Source organism: Salvelinus alpinus, chromosome 12 (assembly GCF_045679555.1).
Source record: "Salvelinus alpinus chromosome 12, SLU_Salpinus.1, whole genome shotgun sequence".
NCBI classification, from domain to species: Eukaryota; Metazoa; Chordata; class Actinopteri; order Salmoniformes; family Salmonidae; genus Salvelinus; species Salvelinus alpinus.
This window is the reverse complement of record NC_092097.1, coordinates 31,787,075-31,804,000: the sequence shown is the minus strand read 5'-3', so window position 1 is coordinate 31,804,000 and position 16,926 is coordinate 31,787,075. Positions and strand designations below refer to the sequence as shown.

The window sequence follows — 16,926 nt, the reverse complement described above, 5'->3', positions numbered from 1 at the left end:
GACGGAAAAATGAATTCCCAAGTTTATCAAGACATTTTTCAGGAGAATGTAAAGCTATCTGTCCGCCAATTGAAGCTCAACAGAAGTTGGGTGATGCAACAGGACAATGACCCAAAACACAGAAGTAAATCAACAACAGAATGGCTTCAACAGAAGAAAATACGCCTTCTGGAGTGGCCTAGTAAGAGTCCTGACCTCAACCCGATTGAGATGCTGTGGCATGACATCAAGAGAGCGTTTCAAACCAGACATCCCAAGAATATTGCTGAACTGAAACAGTTTTGTAAAGAGGAATGGTCCAAAATTCCTCCTGACCGTTGTGCAGGTCTGATCCACAACTACAGAAAACATTTGGTTGAGGTTATTGCTGCCAAAGTAGGATCAACCAGTTATTAAAACCAAGGGTTCACATACTTTTTACACTCTGCACTGTGTATGTTTACACGGTGTGTTCAATAAAGACATGCAAACATATAATTGTTTGTGTGTTATTAGTTTAAGCAGACTGTGTTTGTCTATTGTTGTGACTTAGATGAAGATCAGATCCAATAATTCCAAAGGGTTCACATACTTTCTCTTGCCACTGTATACTGTTTATGTAAGTTAGGCTATTGTATTCTAACTTCTATTACAGTAGGGTGTTTGGATACAATATCTGGGTAGCAGGAGGAGTGATTAGGTGGACCCTGATTTTCAGTTGCAAGGCTCGTCTTAATTCTGAAGTTAGTGTATAAATTCCCGTGCTGGTCCATCTTCGCTCTGTAGTAGTGAAGTGACTTGGACCCTGTTGCAGGGCCGGGTTGGAGTGATTGTAGCCCTATAGTGTCAGCCCCAGGCCCAGATACAAACCCAGGCAGGCACAGGCCAGCTCATTGTCCCCGTCCCATTGACGGCGGGTGCAGTGGCACCCTTCACGGGGCCCTCTCAATGGGGGGCCTGAGAGGCACAGAGGGATCAGCTTAATGGGCCCACAACAGTCCCTTTGACTGCAAACACCCACACAAAGAGCTCAGGACAAGGCCCATAGCAGGAGCCACTTAGCAGGACACACATATTGCCAGCCACACAAAGGAGGAGGGAAAGAGGGAGAGAGGGATGGGTGAAAAGGGGCGAGGGGAGATGTGAGAATAGAGGTGAAGAGGAGAGGAAGAGTCAAGAGAGGGAAGAGGAGAAACGACCAGTTCCATTCCATCTGATAGCCTTCCTGTTCTCCTCAGATGCTGTGACCTCTTCACCCTCCCTCTCTCCCACCCAGCCAACTGCCAGCTAACGAAGATCTTGAGATGGTGCCAAGAGAACACTTATCACCATTCAGGCCATAACAACATACAGTATAAGAGCTCACCTTTGTAACCACTGGGAATGTTGGAGGGAGTGTGTTTGCATGAACACTGTCTCTCCTTTTTGTGGTTCAATATAGATGCCAACTTGGCAGAACGAACTGTCAATTCACCATCAAATCAAATAAATTCTTTGAAAGTTCAGGTTCTCTGAACATTCTCACATAAAAAAATACTACAGTTTATTATAGAATTCTACAGTACTTACTACAGAATTCTATAGTAAATTGTAGTATACTGTAGAATAGTATACTACACACTGTAGTATCCCTCGATCATGTGTAGTACTTACTCTACAATGATGTAGTATACTGTAGGATACTATAGTAAATACTACAGTAATATCTGCAAAAAGAACCTGTAGTCAATACTACAGTAATGTCTGCAAAAACACTACCCTTTTTAAACTATAGTAAATACTAAAGTATTTAATTTGCATATACCCTGCCCATTCCCCTATATTGCAATTTGTGCCACCAATAAGTGAAACACCTACATGCAAAGTATAGATCATGCATTGTGTTCCCTACAAGCTATAGAAAAGAGCAAAAGCGCTGAACTATCCGTTCAGACCCCAGTCCGACCCACATACAGGTCATGGAAAATCTGCTCTTTTAGTATTTCTCCATTACGTTTCCTGAAGGAGAAAGCCTCCACTTCTATGTCACAGAAAATAAAACAAAAACACTATAGTAAATACTACAGTAATGTCCGCAAAAACACTACAGTAAATACTAAAGTATGCTACAGTCTGCAAAAACACTACAGTAAATACTACAGTATACTACAATCCACAAAACAGTACATTAATTACTATAGTATATACTACAGTTTTCTTATACTACAGTATTTATACTATAGCTAACTGTAAATACTACAGTATACTACAGTAAATACACTACAATGAATACTACAGTAAAGTCTGCAAAAACACTACAGTGAATACTATAGTATTTATACCATAGTATACAAAAGCATGTAAGGAGTCACATTGAAGTTGTGATTGAACTCCTAATAGAAAAGTTTATAACAGATCATTTGTGACTGTGAATATATAAAGTGTGTGTGTGGAGTTGATGTAAATGAGTGTGTGTCTTACCTTGGCCATCTGAGCCTGGGCACCACTGGACTTCAGGGCGGTCACTGCTTTCTGGGCCGCTGTCGGACTGTCAAAGTCCACAAAGCCATAGCCTACACAACACATATACACACACATTTTTACATTTGTACAAAATGTTCATGCTTGATAAGTAAGATTGGAATTCAAAATGGTTGTTAGATTAACTACAGGTGTTTAAAGTCTAAAGACATTCTGTAAAATGACTAAAGTTTAGTGGATTTATAGATTTATACAGTATATTAGTAGACCTGTAACCAGACTAATACTTTAACATTATATTATATAGCCTAATACCATCGAAAATTGTATAATGCAGTTGTGATCGAGTTTGAGTCCATAAGTCCATGAGCTTGTTTAAGGAGACACAGTCAACAACACAACACTAGACACTAACACTATCGTTCCAGGTTAAATGTAAGTGGCATCTGTGCCATGAACCAAACAACCTGTTGAACTCTGAACTCTCACCTTTGCACTTGTTGGTGGTTTTGTCCAGGATGGCCTTGGTGGAAACAATCTTCCCATACCTTCAAAACAAAAACACATAAACATGACATCATCAGACCATATGAGGAGGAGGTGACTATCGGACATTTTGTGTAACCTCCCTAACATTTAGACACAAACACTTCCTAATGCTGGGTAATTATGCATGCGCGCACACACACATACACACACACACACACACACACACACACACACACACACACACACACACACACACACACACACACACACACACACACACACACACACACACACACACACACACACACACACACAACTTTCACTGGGGACGGGGGGCACATGTCCACATTCTGAAATTGCATTTTTGTCATCCCAAGTTAAATCATTGAATGTGATACAAAACGAGGCAACGGTATGCTTTAGGACCATGCAGATGCCTCCGAGCGGTCGGGTAGGCTGACAGGATTTAGCCGACAGATAAAAATAAAAAAACTTCTAAAACCAAAGTTGTGCCCCTGCTTTTATCAATACAGAAGCAAATAACTTCTACTGTCCATCAAGTGTTGCTGAATTTCACTCTCACAGGTTAGAGGTGAAATGATACAAAGTATCGTATCAACATGCTCACGATGCACGCCACTCTGATGATGATACAAATGTAACAACAGCCAGGGCTCACGGGACATAAAACAAACAAACAAATGTAACAACTTTGCTTGCTCCCAAACCCAGAGGCACAACTTCAATTTTGCTGTTCAATGTATTATCTGGATGAATATTTTTCTAAGCGCACTGGTGCTACCAAATAAAAATTTGAGGTCACACAACAAATATTTATGAACACAGCAAATATTTATGAACACAGGCCTATTCGACCAAAATGGTGGCACTTTAGAGAACTGACTGTCTAATGTGACACGGTGTAGAAAAATATAGCAAAACATAATAGAGTTAATGAAGGTGTTGGCTTGACAGTTGCTGGACCCAGGCTACCCCCCAAATTTGCTACAATATAAACAGAGAGCAGTATAATAGGAAATTTAAAGTACTGCTTAGTAGAATGCAGTGTAACTTTACAGTACAATGGTATAGGATAGTGAAATAAAATGGATGTCAGAAGTGAGATTCAAATCTACGCCTCCAGCGGAGACTGCGGCCTGAACGCAGCGCCTTAGACCGCTCGGCCATCCTGACTTCTGCTAGTCAGAGAGAGAGAGGTCCTGCCCTCCACTGTCTCTGTGTAATGCAGTCAGCGAGGGCGGCTGGTGTTCCACTGGCTGGCCCTAACAGAGTGCTGGGGTGGAGTGTAAAGTGTAACTGGATCCTTCACCCCTTCCTGTCCCCTCTCTCTCTCCACTGTCCTCTGCTCCCACACTCTCTTTCCACCTCTGCGTCCTAAAGCCTGGCCGTTAGCATTAGCGGCCACACATGAAGTTGCCCCTAAACTCTGACACAGAGTCAGATCTTCTTTCATTCCTCTGTTGGTTAAGGTTACAATTGGAAGTTAGGTAATCAGATTTTATATTTGTGAATAGGAGGACATTTCTACCTTGAGCCATATGACCACAGCCATACATAAACACTCAATGCCCACTAACTTTTTGGTGGGCATGTGCCCTCTGTTGTAATGGAGAGAGAGAGAAATAGTTTGTGTTGTCATTAACAAAGTCATGCATCCTGTTGAACAGTTCAAAGGTTGTGTGGCAGTAACTCTCTGACCTTCCTCCTACCTCAACTTCATCAACAGTTGTTGTAGAGTGTGTGTGTGTGTGTGTGTGTGTGTGTGTGTGTGTGTGTGTGTGTGTGTGTGTGTGTGTGTGTGTGTGTGTGTGTGTGTGTGTGTGTGTGTGTGTGTGTGTGTGTGTGTGTGTGTGTGTAGTAGGGAGTGGAGGATGGGGTACAAGGTCTTAACTCTGACCCACTTATAGGCCTGTGGCATTCTTTACCCAGCATGCCATGCTATTCTTTTCCCAGTCAATTGCATTTCCCCTCCAAGGTTCGCTTCTCCGTCAATACCCCCCACCTCCCCTTCTCCAACACATATTACACAAACCCACCCCTCCCTCTCCAACTTGATGTCAATCTCCAGGCTTTACCCTGTTAATATGGCTGCAATCCCGTTAACGGGATCGATATGACAACAGCCAGTGAAAGTGCAGGGCGCCAAATTCAAACAACAGAAATATCATAATTAAAATTCCTCAAACAAACATGTATCTTATACCATTTTAAAGGTAATCTTGTTGTTAATCCCACCAAAGTGTTCGATTTCAAATAGGCTTTACAGCGAAAGCACCACAAACGATTATTATGTTCACTAGTTCCAAAAACATCCGGTGATATTGCAGAGAGCCACATCATTTTACAGAAATACTCATTATAAATGTCGATGAAAATACAATTGTTAGACATGGAAATATAAATACACTTCTCCTTAATGCAACCGCTGTGTCAATTTTTTTTTTAAACTTTACGGAAAAAGCAAACCATGCAATAATCTGAGTACAGCTTTCAGACAACAAAGCAGCCAAAAAAGATATCCGCCATATTGGGTAGTCAACAGAAGTCAGAAATAGCATTATAAATATTCACTTACCTTTGGTGATCTTCATCAGAATGCACTCCCAGGAATCCCAGTTCCACATTAAATGTTTGATTTAGTTCGATAATGTCCATAATTTATGTCCAAAGAGCTACTTTTGTTAGCATGTTTGGTAAACAAATCCAAAGTCATGAAGCGCGTTCCCTAGTTGCAAACGAAATGTCAAAAAGTTCCGTTACTGTCCGTAGAAACATGTCAAACGATGTATGGAATCAATCTTTAGGATGTTTTTAACATAAAACGTCAATAATGTTCAAACCGGAGAATTCCTATGTCTGTAGAAAAGCAATGGAACGAGAGCTAACTCTCGTGACCGCGCCTCAGAGCCTGTGGCAATCTGCCAAATACCTGTCTCATTCCTCTCTCATTCGCCCCCACTTCACAGTAGAATCCTCAAACAAGTTTCTAAAGACGGTTGACATCTAGTGGAAGCCTTAGGAAGTGCAACATAACCCATATCCCACTGTGTATTCAATAGGGGCTGGGTTGAAAATCGACCAACCTCAGATTTCCCACTTCCTGTTTGGATTTCTTCTCAGGTTTTTGCCTGCCATATGAGTTCTGTTATACTCACAGACATCATTCAAACAGTTTTAGAAACTTCAGTGTTTTCTATCCAATACTAATAATAATATGCATATATTAGCAACTGGGACTGAGGAGCGGGCCGTTTACTCTGGGCACCTCTGGGCACCTTTCATCCAAGCTACTCAATACTGTCCCAGCAGCCATAAGAAGTTAAGTCAGAGTTTTCTGTTTTAAATAGCAATTAAAAATTCCTAGTCCTCTCTAGGTCACTCACTCTACACTCCTTCACTTATCGAAACAATAATTAGAATGCATCCAAACTGTATGCTATTAACAGAGGCTATGTCTGCATACCAAGTCTCTCTCCTTCTTCCCAAAGTGTGCAATTGTCATTTCCCTTCACTGATTTGATAAGAAATATGGTGGAAACTCTAACTAGCCCATGGCTCCACCAATCCAATGCTTTAAGATTTGTCGGAAGTAGTGAACAAGTGCACGCTTCAGGAGAAAGGAGATATTATTGGGACACACTCAGTGTGTGTCCACATTGATGTTTCTGTTTCACGCTCCCATACTCCCCAGCACCTAAGCCCCGACCTTCTGTTACCCTCCTGGTGTGGTTTTTCTGGTGCCTGGGCTGGATGTTACGTTTTTTGTTAGTGAAAGCAAGCCCGCCTTTTTTGACTGGATGTGTGTGTGTGTGTGTGTGTGTGTGTGTGTGTGTGTGTGTGTGTGTGTGTGTGTGTGTGTGTGTGTGTGTGTGTGTGTGTGTGTGTGTGTGTGTGTGTGTGTGTGTGTGTGTGTGTGTGTGTGTGTGTGTGTGTGTTGTATGTAGATGGTGACTTGGTGGGTGTGGGTTTTGTTTTTCTCCTGCTGAGCCTCACCAGTCTGTTTAGAATATCCAGCCACAACAACCCTTGTCGCAACACGTGTAGGTTGTATAGCCAACCATAATGCAGCAAAGTCAACCAGTTCTGATCTGAGGGTAGGCTTTTATATAGGTAGCCTGTGTAGTCACTTTGTGGCAAAGTAGCACCTATTGAAGAGCTCCAGGTAGAATTCACCTGTGGGCACATATCTAGGATTTGTTAATCCCGCTCCCATCCTAACCCTAACCACCAGGATGAAAATACTAAACTGATCTTAAATCACCATCTAGAGGCAACTTCACCCTATCCGTGTAAAAGAAAGTGGGCAATTAGGAGAAGAAGACCTACGGCTGGCATAGCTTGACCAGGTCCTGGTCTGTAGTCCCGGGGTGAAGACCGCGGATGTACAGGTTAGTTTTACTCAGCTGTTCCACTCCCCCGACACTGCTGTTGCTGCTGCTGTTGGTGTTGGGACTGGGGGGTGCCATCTGGTGGCTGGAGGACACATATGACTGCTGGAGAGAGAGAGAGGGAGAGAGAGAGAGAGAGAGAGATAGTTATATATCAGGGGTATTCAAAACCAAGCCTGGAAATCTGGACTATTGTGTCCTATGTCTAAATCAGTCCTTGATTAGAGGGGAAGATTGAAAATCAGCATTGGAACTGGCTACGAGGTCCTGATTTGAATTTGCCTGTTACGTATCATATATTGGGAAGGGCTGTGTCATGAAGGCACTAAAGCTCCCTTGGGTCTTCTGGTAGACCACGGAGATGATAAACGATTTAGTCATGATTTTGGAATGGAAAAATCTTATAAAATGGTGGGAGTGTGAGTTGGAAGATTCTTCTCTTTCTAGCCAGTTAAGAACATGTGTGGGAGTATATTCAGTTCAGGTACCTTACATTTTCATAAATTATTCACAGCGTTCTTTGAATTGTTACAGCTGTTACCTTTCAAAAGGACTAAAACTCAAACCACGGTTTTTAGCGAACACAGCTTCAAAATGGTGGCTCAAGAGACAGGCGATTGTGTGAGAGAAGCGTAAAACGATATCACACAGCCCTCATGTCAACACTCACCAATACTGCATTCTGAAGTGAACGTGGGGCCTCTTTGCTGTCTAGGTCATATTGGGAAAATGGGCCTCTTTTCTGCTTACTCCATACTGGGCAACTGCTCCTTTTTTCACTATCAAAACTTTCAAAACCGCAGAAGATTCCTCTGCTTTGCACAGCGAAACCCAATGATTCAAAGAACAACATACACCAACATTAATGTTTCCCTTTTGTTCTTTGTGAGAAGTCATGAGCTGTCTTTTCTCCCATACCACACTCTCTGTATAAAGGGAGCACTTCAAAAAACAATACAAACATCTGGTCGGCTTACAGTCTTTTATCTCTACTCCACAACCACAGGTTTAACTCAGTTGTTCAGACATTTCCCTCTCACTCCTCTCTCTCTCAGTCAATTGTCTCCTCAACAATACAGCGTAGCTAACTGTTGCTCGACTCCCTGGGGGGGAAAAGTAAACAATTCAAACAATAAGGTCAGCTCAGTCCACAATAGGTCCAAGGTCTGTATGTTCATAAGCACCGCAGTTACATATGTCACAGCAAAGGGGAAATGAGGAGACAGGAGAGCTCCCAATGATGGTTAACAAAATACTATTTGAGAAGAGTTCCCCGTCAGCTGAGCCTGGCACAGAACAGCAGCATTCTCTGACCTGCTATAACTGTTTATAACAAGCTGCTTAATGCATTTATAACAGCTCTATTCCAGCCTATGAAAACTCTCCCTATAGCACTTCAGCATTCTGGATGGTGCTTCAATAGCCTATGGGGAGGATCAGTTATTCAACACACTGTGAGTCGCTAAACACAAACATGGAGCATTGCGCAACAGGCAAAACAGAAGTTTCCCATGAATGAGTCTGGAATAGTAGGACTCAAGAGAAAATGTTTTTGCTTCACTTGAATCCAGTCATTTTTATTTCACAACTGTTGACTGAAATCGTTTTTTTTCTGACAGTAATAATGGTTTGAGTACATTTGGAATGAGTGTTCTTTCATTAATTTGGAGATTTATTGAAGTTGCTTCCCAGGAATATAGTAATTTCCAAAACAACTATATTGATGCAATAACACAATTTTAGCGTATCAACATTACACAATGCTTTTAACAGTCTCGCATAAACATTCCTACGACAGCAAATTAACAGCAGTGGTGTGTTTGTCATTGTGAAGGAGTTTGTGTGTGTGTGTGTGTGTGTGTGTGTGTGTGTGTGTGTGTGTGTGTGTGTGTGTGTGTGTGTGTGTGTGTGTGTGTGTGTGTGTGTGTGTGTGTGTGTGTGTGTGTGTGTGTGTGTGTCTGTGTGTGTGTCTGTGTGTGTGTGTGTGAATCAATTTTTGTGTTTTAATACAATTTTTCCTAAATCTACCAGCCACGTGTCATCGTCTGACTTATGAAACATTCCCCAAAGCTCCTCAACCCTGCCATCCTCTCTCCAGTAGCTTATTGTGTTGTGTAGAATCCTGCCTACAGTATAGCTCTCTTATAGAGGCCCTCTCCTCTCCTGTTCCCTGCCTGTCTCTCCTGAAGGGGTTCTAATTAAATCAGGCCCAGTGGATGAGCTGCACCAAGGGGACAAAGGGGGAGGTTGAGACGCAGATGGGCGAGTCAAGAGCAAGGGATGAATCTCGCTAATTGAACCCTATTCACGGAGGCACAGTGTCCCCCTTTGTGTCCCCTCAAACACCCCCCTGACCCCTCCCTATATGAGCCACCACTGGCACCCCGACAGACACCCCCCCTGCAGCACAGGCTGCCAGGCTCATTTCTCCAAGGCTTAATCCCCTCTTTCTCCGATGCTGATTCAGCCTGAAGAGATTCTCCCTGTTTGCTCATGTTAGATGACATGGAGGCATGCCCTGGTCAAATGAATACACAATAAGACAGGGGGGAGTTGTATTCCTCTCTCTCGCTCTCATACACATGCACAGGTACACACACGCACACACTGGCAAACCCACGTTGGTGTTAATGGTGTGCAATCATGATCCAGCAAATACATTTCTCACTCTTTTTTTTGTAATGAATACATGAATACTGATCATTACATGCTTGTATGTACTCTAGAAATGACTGAATATGTTGGGGTGTGTGTGTATATGCTATGTGAGAAAGAAAAAAATTCAGGAATGATGTGCCCATTCATACATCTTTATAGGAACTTGAAATCTCACAGGGTAAGAGTAACACATGATTACTACAGTACCCTTTAATTCAGCAGACTAGGGCTACACACACAGCTGCTGTGGAAGATCAGAGCAATCTCATTCCTCTCTGTTTGCCAAAATGAGGGATTATGAGTGGAGCAAGACAGGTATGTGGGATGCTTGGTGGACTGGAGCAGCTTCCGTCATACCAAACCTAGTTGCTACTGAGCCTGTAACTTCTGCTTGTCATGAATACTGTAAATACCCACACAGGTGCTTTCTTACATTTACACAGTCTAGAGTGTGGGTCTGCGTTCCAAACCTGTCTCTCTGACCATGCAGCCCCCTCAGACTAACTCATAGTAGTTACCTTATCCTGTGACCCCTCTAGTTTTCAGAGCATACACAAACAGACACAAAAATACAATGTAATTCATTCATTAATTCACACACACACACACACACACACACACACACACACACACACACACACACACACACACACACACACACACACACACAGGACAACACCATAAGTAAGCCTCAACTTATTTTCCTTCAACAGTCTCTCCGTTACCAACCTGACAATTTCTACTAAGACTAGGCTACCCAATCTGCATTAGGCCTACACTGAAATGCTTCCAGCTTCCCTATCCATAAATCAGACAACCTTAAATAAATTCATATATTCCCCACTTCCTCCATGATGGGTGGAAAAAGGTCCTGTGAAATAAGCCACTGCTTTTCACTGACCATTTAATTGGCGTGCCAGGACCACCCTGTTGTTGGTAGATAAGATGAGAGCACTGCTTCTACACCTGCATTGCTTGCTGTTTGGGGTTTTAGGCTGGGTTTCTGTACAGCACTTTGAGATATCAGCTGATGTAAGAAGGGCTATATAAATACATTTGATTTGATTTGATTTGTTAATTAGTTTCAGGAAATCCTAGCGCACAAGCCCATTCTCCCTTAAATCTAATTCTCTACTTACTGTCTGTCTGTATGTCTTGCTTCTTATCTGTCTGTTTCTATCTCTGTCTCCTGTTGGGCTTGTCATCAGGGGCATTTGCTCCCACCTCCAAAAGGAGAGTCCACTGACTGACCGTCTGTCTGTCTGATTGACCAACTGAGTGACACACAGATTTGTTAACTGTCTGACTGAGGCAGCCTCCAGTTGGGTCCGGATTAAATTATCTTCAAAATACGAAATTTGGTTAGTTGAGGGATTAGATAAACTAGAAATACTCTTTCGATCCAATGAAAATGCCTACATTTGAGTACATTTAGAGCAAATACTTATAGTCAAATGCTTAAAACTTTTTCTATGTTAAACCCAATCAGTCAATTTGATATTAAAACTAAACCATTCTACCTATTTAAATATATAACTTATCTGATAACAATCCATCTATTCAACTACTGTGCTCTCCGATCCACCTTATGAAAGACTTGTTTTTCCCTCTCCTGTTCTCTAGCCAACACACTGGTACAACCCCAAAGCAAAATACTTGTTTTTCCCTCTTCTGTTCTCTAGCCAACACACTGGTACAACCACAAAGCAAAATACTTGTTTTCCCCTCTCCTGTTCTCTAGTCAACACACTGGTACAACCACAAAGCAAAATACTTGTTTTCCCCTCTCCTGTTCTCTAGCCAACACACTGGTACAACCACAAAGCAAAATACTTGTTTTTCCCTCTCCTGTTCTCTAGCCAACACACTGGTACAACCACAAGGCAAAATACTTGTTTTTCCCTCTCCTGTTCTCTAGCCAACACACTGGTACAACCACAAAGCAAAATACTTGTTTTTCCCTCTCCTGTTCTCTAGCCAACACACTGGTACAACCACAAAGCAAAATACTTGTTTTTCCCTCTCCCGTTCTCTAGCCAACACACTGGTACAACCACAAAGCAAAATACTTGTTTTTCCCTCTCCTGTTCTCTAGCCAACACACTGGTACAACCACAAAGCAAAATACTTGTTTTCCCCTCTCCTGTTCTCTAGTCAACACACTGGTACAACCACAAAGCAAAATACTTGTTTTTCCCTCTCCTGTTCTCTAGTCAACACACTGGTACAACCACAAAGCAAAATACTTGTTTTTCCCTCTCCTGTTCTCTAGTCAACACACTGGTACAACCACAAAGCAAAATACTTGTTTTCCCCTCTCCCGTTCTCTAGCCAACACACTGGTACAACCACAAAGCAAAATACTTGTTTTTCCCTCTCCTGTTCTCTAGTCAACACACTGGTACAACCACAAAGCAAAATACTTGTTTTTCCCTCTCCCGTTCTCTAGTCAACACACTGGTACAACCACAAAGCAAAATACTTGTTTTTCCCTCTCCTGTTCTCTAGTCAACACACTGGTACAACCACAAAGCAAAATATGTGTTTTTCCCTCTCCTGTTCTCTAGCCAACACACTGGTACAACCACAAAGCAAAAGACTTGTTTTTCCCTCTCCTGTTCTCTAGCCAACACACTGGTACAACCACAAAGCAAAAGACTTGTTTTCCCCTCTCCTGTTCTCTAGCCAACACACTGGTACAACCACAAAGCAAAATACTTGTTTTCCCCTCTCCTGTTCTCTAGCCAACACACTGGTACAACCACAAAGCAAAATACTTGTTTTTCCCTCTCCTGTTCTCTAGCCAACACACTGGTACAACCACAAAGCAAAATACTTGTTTTTCCCTCTCCTGTTCTCTAGCCAACACAATGGTACAACCACAAAGCAAAAGACTTGTTTTTCCCTCTCCTGTTCTCTAGTCAACACACTGGTACAACCACAAAGCAAAATATGTGTTTTTCCCTCTTCTGTTCTCTAGCCAACACACTGGTACAACCACAAAGCAAAATACTTGTTTTCCCCTCTCCTGTTCTCTAGCCAACACACTGGTACAACCACAAAGCAAAATACTTGTTTTTCCCTCTCCTGTTCTCTAGCCAACACACTGGTACAACCACAAAGCAAAATACTTGTTTTTCCCTCTCCTGTTCTCTAGCCAACACACGGGTACAACCACAAAGCAAAAGGCTTGGTTGATTACAGTAAAAGGAAGTAATTATTGCCAACCTGGCTGTATTTTTGCCTCAGGTGACAGGGAAATGTTACTCTGAACATTGGCTGAACGTTCCTGTGCTGTGGTTTATAGTCGGCAGGCTGGTACAGAGTACAGAGGCAGACAGGACATATTTGTTCTGCCTCCTCCTGATCTTATCATGCAGTCATTTTCATCAGCCAGCCAGCCAGCCGCTCTACATTTCTACCAGGTGACGAAGGACACCAGGCTCCAGTCCAGACTTGTCCATGAAACCTCTCTCTCTCTCTCTCTCTCTCTCTCTCTCTCTCTCTCTCTCTCTCTCTCTCTCTCTCTCTCTCTCTCTCTCTCTCTCTCTCTCTCTCTCTCTCTCTCTTTCTCTCTCTCTCTCTCTCTCGCTCTCTCTCTCTCTCTCTCTCTCTCTCTCTCAATTCAAAGGGGCTTTATCTATCTCTCTCCATCTCTTTATCCTTACTTCCTCTTTATCTCTCACCTACTGTTCTCACCTTCTTCTTTCTCTTTCCTCTCTCTCTTGCATCCCTCGCCCATGCTCTTTCCTCTCTCTCTTGCATCCCTCGCCCATGCTCCTTCCTCTCTCTCTTGCATCCCTCGCCCATGCTCCTTCCTCTCTCTCTCGGTTTCATTTCTTTGACTTTCTGTCCCACATACATGCGTAATGTTCATGTACGCATACTGATGTCAGAATATACACATGCAGAGTTTTAGCTGCATGTGGCAGGTGGCAGAGGCTTGGGGAACCAGATCCTGCCTTTAAAACAGTGCCCCATAGCAGCTTATGAGATCTAACAAAATGTGAGGCAGTCATTGCCTGGCATCACTGCCATGCTTGGCATCATATTTCAGATAGTTGTGCTTTCTCCAAGGACTCTCTCTCTCTTTCTCTCTCTTTCTCTCTCTCTCTCTTCCTTGGACTACTCGTGCGGTTGGCAATGGAGGGAGAGACCATTTTCAAAGTCTGTCGCATTAAACAATGACAGAGAGCTAGATAAACATACAGTGGGAGCAGAGCCAATGGAACAAAGGAGACTGCACCGGCCAAGTTGATCCAGTGTCAAGCCACTACACCAGCAGAGTTTATCTTACTCACTGACTTACTGCACATATCCCACCCATCCACTACACCAGTAGAACTTACTGCACCTATCCCACTTATCCACTACACCAGTAGAACTTACTGCACCTATCCCACCCATCCACTACACCAGTAGAACTTACTGCACCTATCCCACCCATCCACTACACCAGTAGAACTTACTGCACCTATCCCACCCGTCAACTACACCAGTAGAACTTACTGCACCTATCCCACCTATCCACTACACCAGTCGTACTTATTGCACCTATCCCACCTATCCACTACACCAGTAGAACTTACTGCACCTATCCCACCCATCCACTACACCAGTCAAACTTACTGCATCTATCCCACCCATCCACTACACCAGTAGAACTTACTGCACCTATCCCACCTATCCACTACACCAGTAGAACTTACTGCACCTATCCCACCCGACAACTACACCAGTATAACCTACTGCATCTATCCCACCTATCCACTACACCAGTCAAACTTACTGCACCTATCACACCTATGCACTACACCAGTATAACTTACTGCACCTATCCCACCCGACAACTACACCAGTAGAACTTACTGCACCTATCCCACCTATCCACTACACCAGTCAAACTTACTGCACCTATCACACCTATCCACTACACCAGTAGAACGTATTGCACCTAGCCCACCCATTTACTACACCAGCCCAGCTTACAATGCATAAAGGTGTAGTGTCTGATAATGTCCCTTGGTAGTTGGTGTAGCTGTAAATAGCAATGTATCCATGTTTGAGAAGGCCCCCGGGGGACAAAAGGTTTGTACATGTTTCTTTACGTGACTTTATACAGGGCATACAAAGGAGACAATCTAACACAGCCCACGTAATTGTATTTATGTTAACCTCAAAAACAACAAAAAATCATACATTATCTTAAAATGACATACTGCAATGGTCTATTTATGAGAAAATCCAAAGAGGGAATGTTTACTTGAATTACAGTGCATTCGGAAAGTATTCAGACCCCTTCACTTTTTCCACATTTTGTTATGTTACAGCCTTATTCTAAATGTTTTTGTTTGTTTGTATTATATCATCAATTCTAGATACAATTCTCGTCAACCTACACACAATAACCCATAATGACAATTCAAAAACAGGTTTTTAGTAAAGGGACCTGAATACGTACGTAAATGTGATATTTCCCCCAAAAAATTGGGGGGGGGGGGGGAATGTCTAAAAACCTGTTTCTGCTTTGTCATAATGGGGTATTGTACTGTACAGTGCATATGGAAAGTATTCAGACCCCTAGACTTTTCACATTTTGTTACGTTACAGCCTTATTCTAAAATGGATTAAATCGTTTTTTTCCTCATCAATCTACACACAAAACCTCATAATGACAAAACAAAAACTGTTTTTTAGAAATATCACATTTACATAAGTATTCAGACCCTATACTCAGTACATTGTTGAAGCACCTTTGGCAGCGATTACAGCCTTGAGTCTTGTTAGATATGACGCTACAAGCTTGGCACACTTGTATTTGGGGAGTTTCTCCCATTCTTCTCTGCAGATCCTCTCAAGTTCAGTCAGGTTGGATGGGGAGCGTCGCTGTACAGCTATTTTCAGGTCTCTCCAGAGATGTTCGATCGGGTTCAAGTCCGGGTTCTGGTTGGGCCACTCAAGGACATTCAGAGACTTGTCCCAAAGCCATTCTTGCGTTGTCTTGGCTGTGTGCTTAGGGTCGTTGTCCTGTTGGAAGGTGACATTGGCATTCAGGCCAAAGAGTTCCATCTTGTTTCTCATGGTCTGAGTCCTTTAGGTGCCTTTCAGCAAACTCTAAGCAAGGTGTCATGTGCCATTTACTGAGTAGTGGCTTCCGTCTGGCCACTCTACCATAAAGGCCTGATTGGTGGAGTGCTGCAGAGATGGTTGTCTTTCTGGAAGGTTCTCCCATCGCCACAGAAGAACTCTAGAGCTCTGTCAGAGTGACCATCTGGTTCTTGGTCACCTCACTGACTAAGGCCCTTCAGCCCCCAATTGCTCAGTTTGGCCGTGCGGCCAGCTCTAGGAAGAGTCTTGGTGGTTCCAAATTTCTTCCATTTAAGAATGATGGAGGGATCTTGGGGATCTTCGATGCTGCAGAATTTTTTTGTTACCCTTCCCAGATCTGTGCCTCGACACAATCCTGTCTTAGAGCTCTACAAACAATTCCTTGGACCTCATGGCTTGGTTTTTGCTCTGACATGTACTGTCAACTGTGCAACCTTATATAGACAGGTGTGTGCCTTTCCAAATCAAGTCCAATCAAGTAAATGTACCATAGGTGGACTCCAATCAAGTTGATGAAACATGTCAAGGATGATCAATGGAAACAGGATGCACCTGAGCTCAATTTCTAGTCTCATAACAAAGGGTCTGAATACCTATGTAAATAAGGTATTTCTGTTTTTATTTTTAATAAATCTGCACACATTTCTAAACACCTGTTTTCGCTTAGTCATTATGGGGTTTTGTGTGTAGATCGAAGGCTGTAACGTAAAACAAAATGTAGAAAAAGGGAAGGGGTCTGAATAGTTTCCGAATGCACTGTATAACTAAGCTTAAATATTATTGTGATTATTTGGTTAGGCTACATTTGCTAAGAATCTATGTG

The 16,926-nt window shown here is 42.7% G+C and overlaps 1 protein-coding gene across 2 annotated transcripts in view; it reads right to left on the bottom strand.

Annotated features, from left to right (window-relative positions):
* The window catches only part of LOC139535874 (RNA-binding motif, single-stranded-interacting protein 2-like), a 66,059-nt gene that overhangs the window by 34,238 nt on the left and 14,895 nt on the right, over positions 1-16,926 (bottom strand). Inside the window, exons 2-4 of one of the 2 annotated variants that reach the window (XM_071335755.1) lie at positions 7,276-7,439; positions 2,929-2,987; positions 2,440-2,531 (exon numbers count right to left, since the gene is read on the bottom strand). In XM_071335755.1, the coding sequence (XP_071191856.1) occupies positions 2,440-2,531; positions 2,929-2,987; positions 7,276-7,439 (315 nt within the window). Of the gene's footprint in view, positions 1-2,439; positions 2,532-2,928; positions 2,988-7,275; positions 7,443-16,926 lie in introns of both variants that reach the window. The other variant, XM_071335756.1, reaches the window with a different exon arrangement.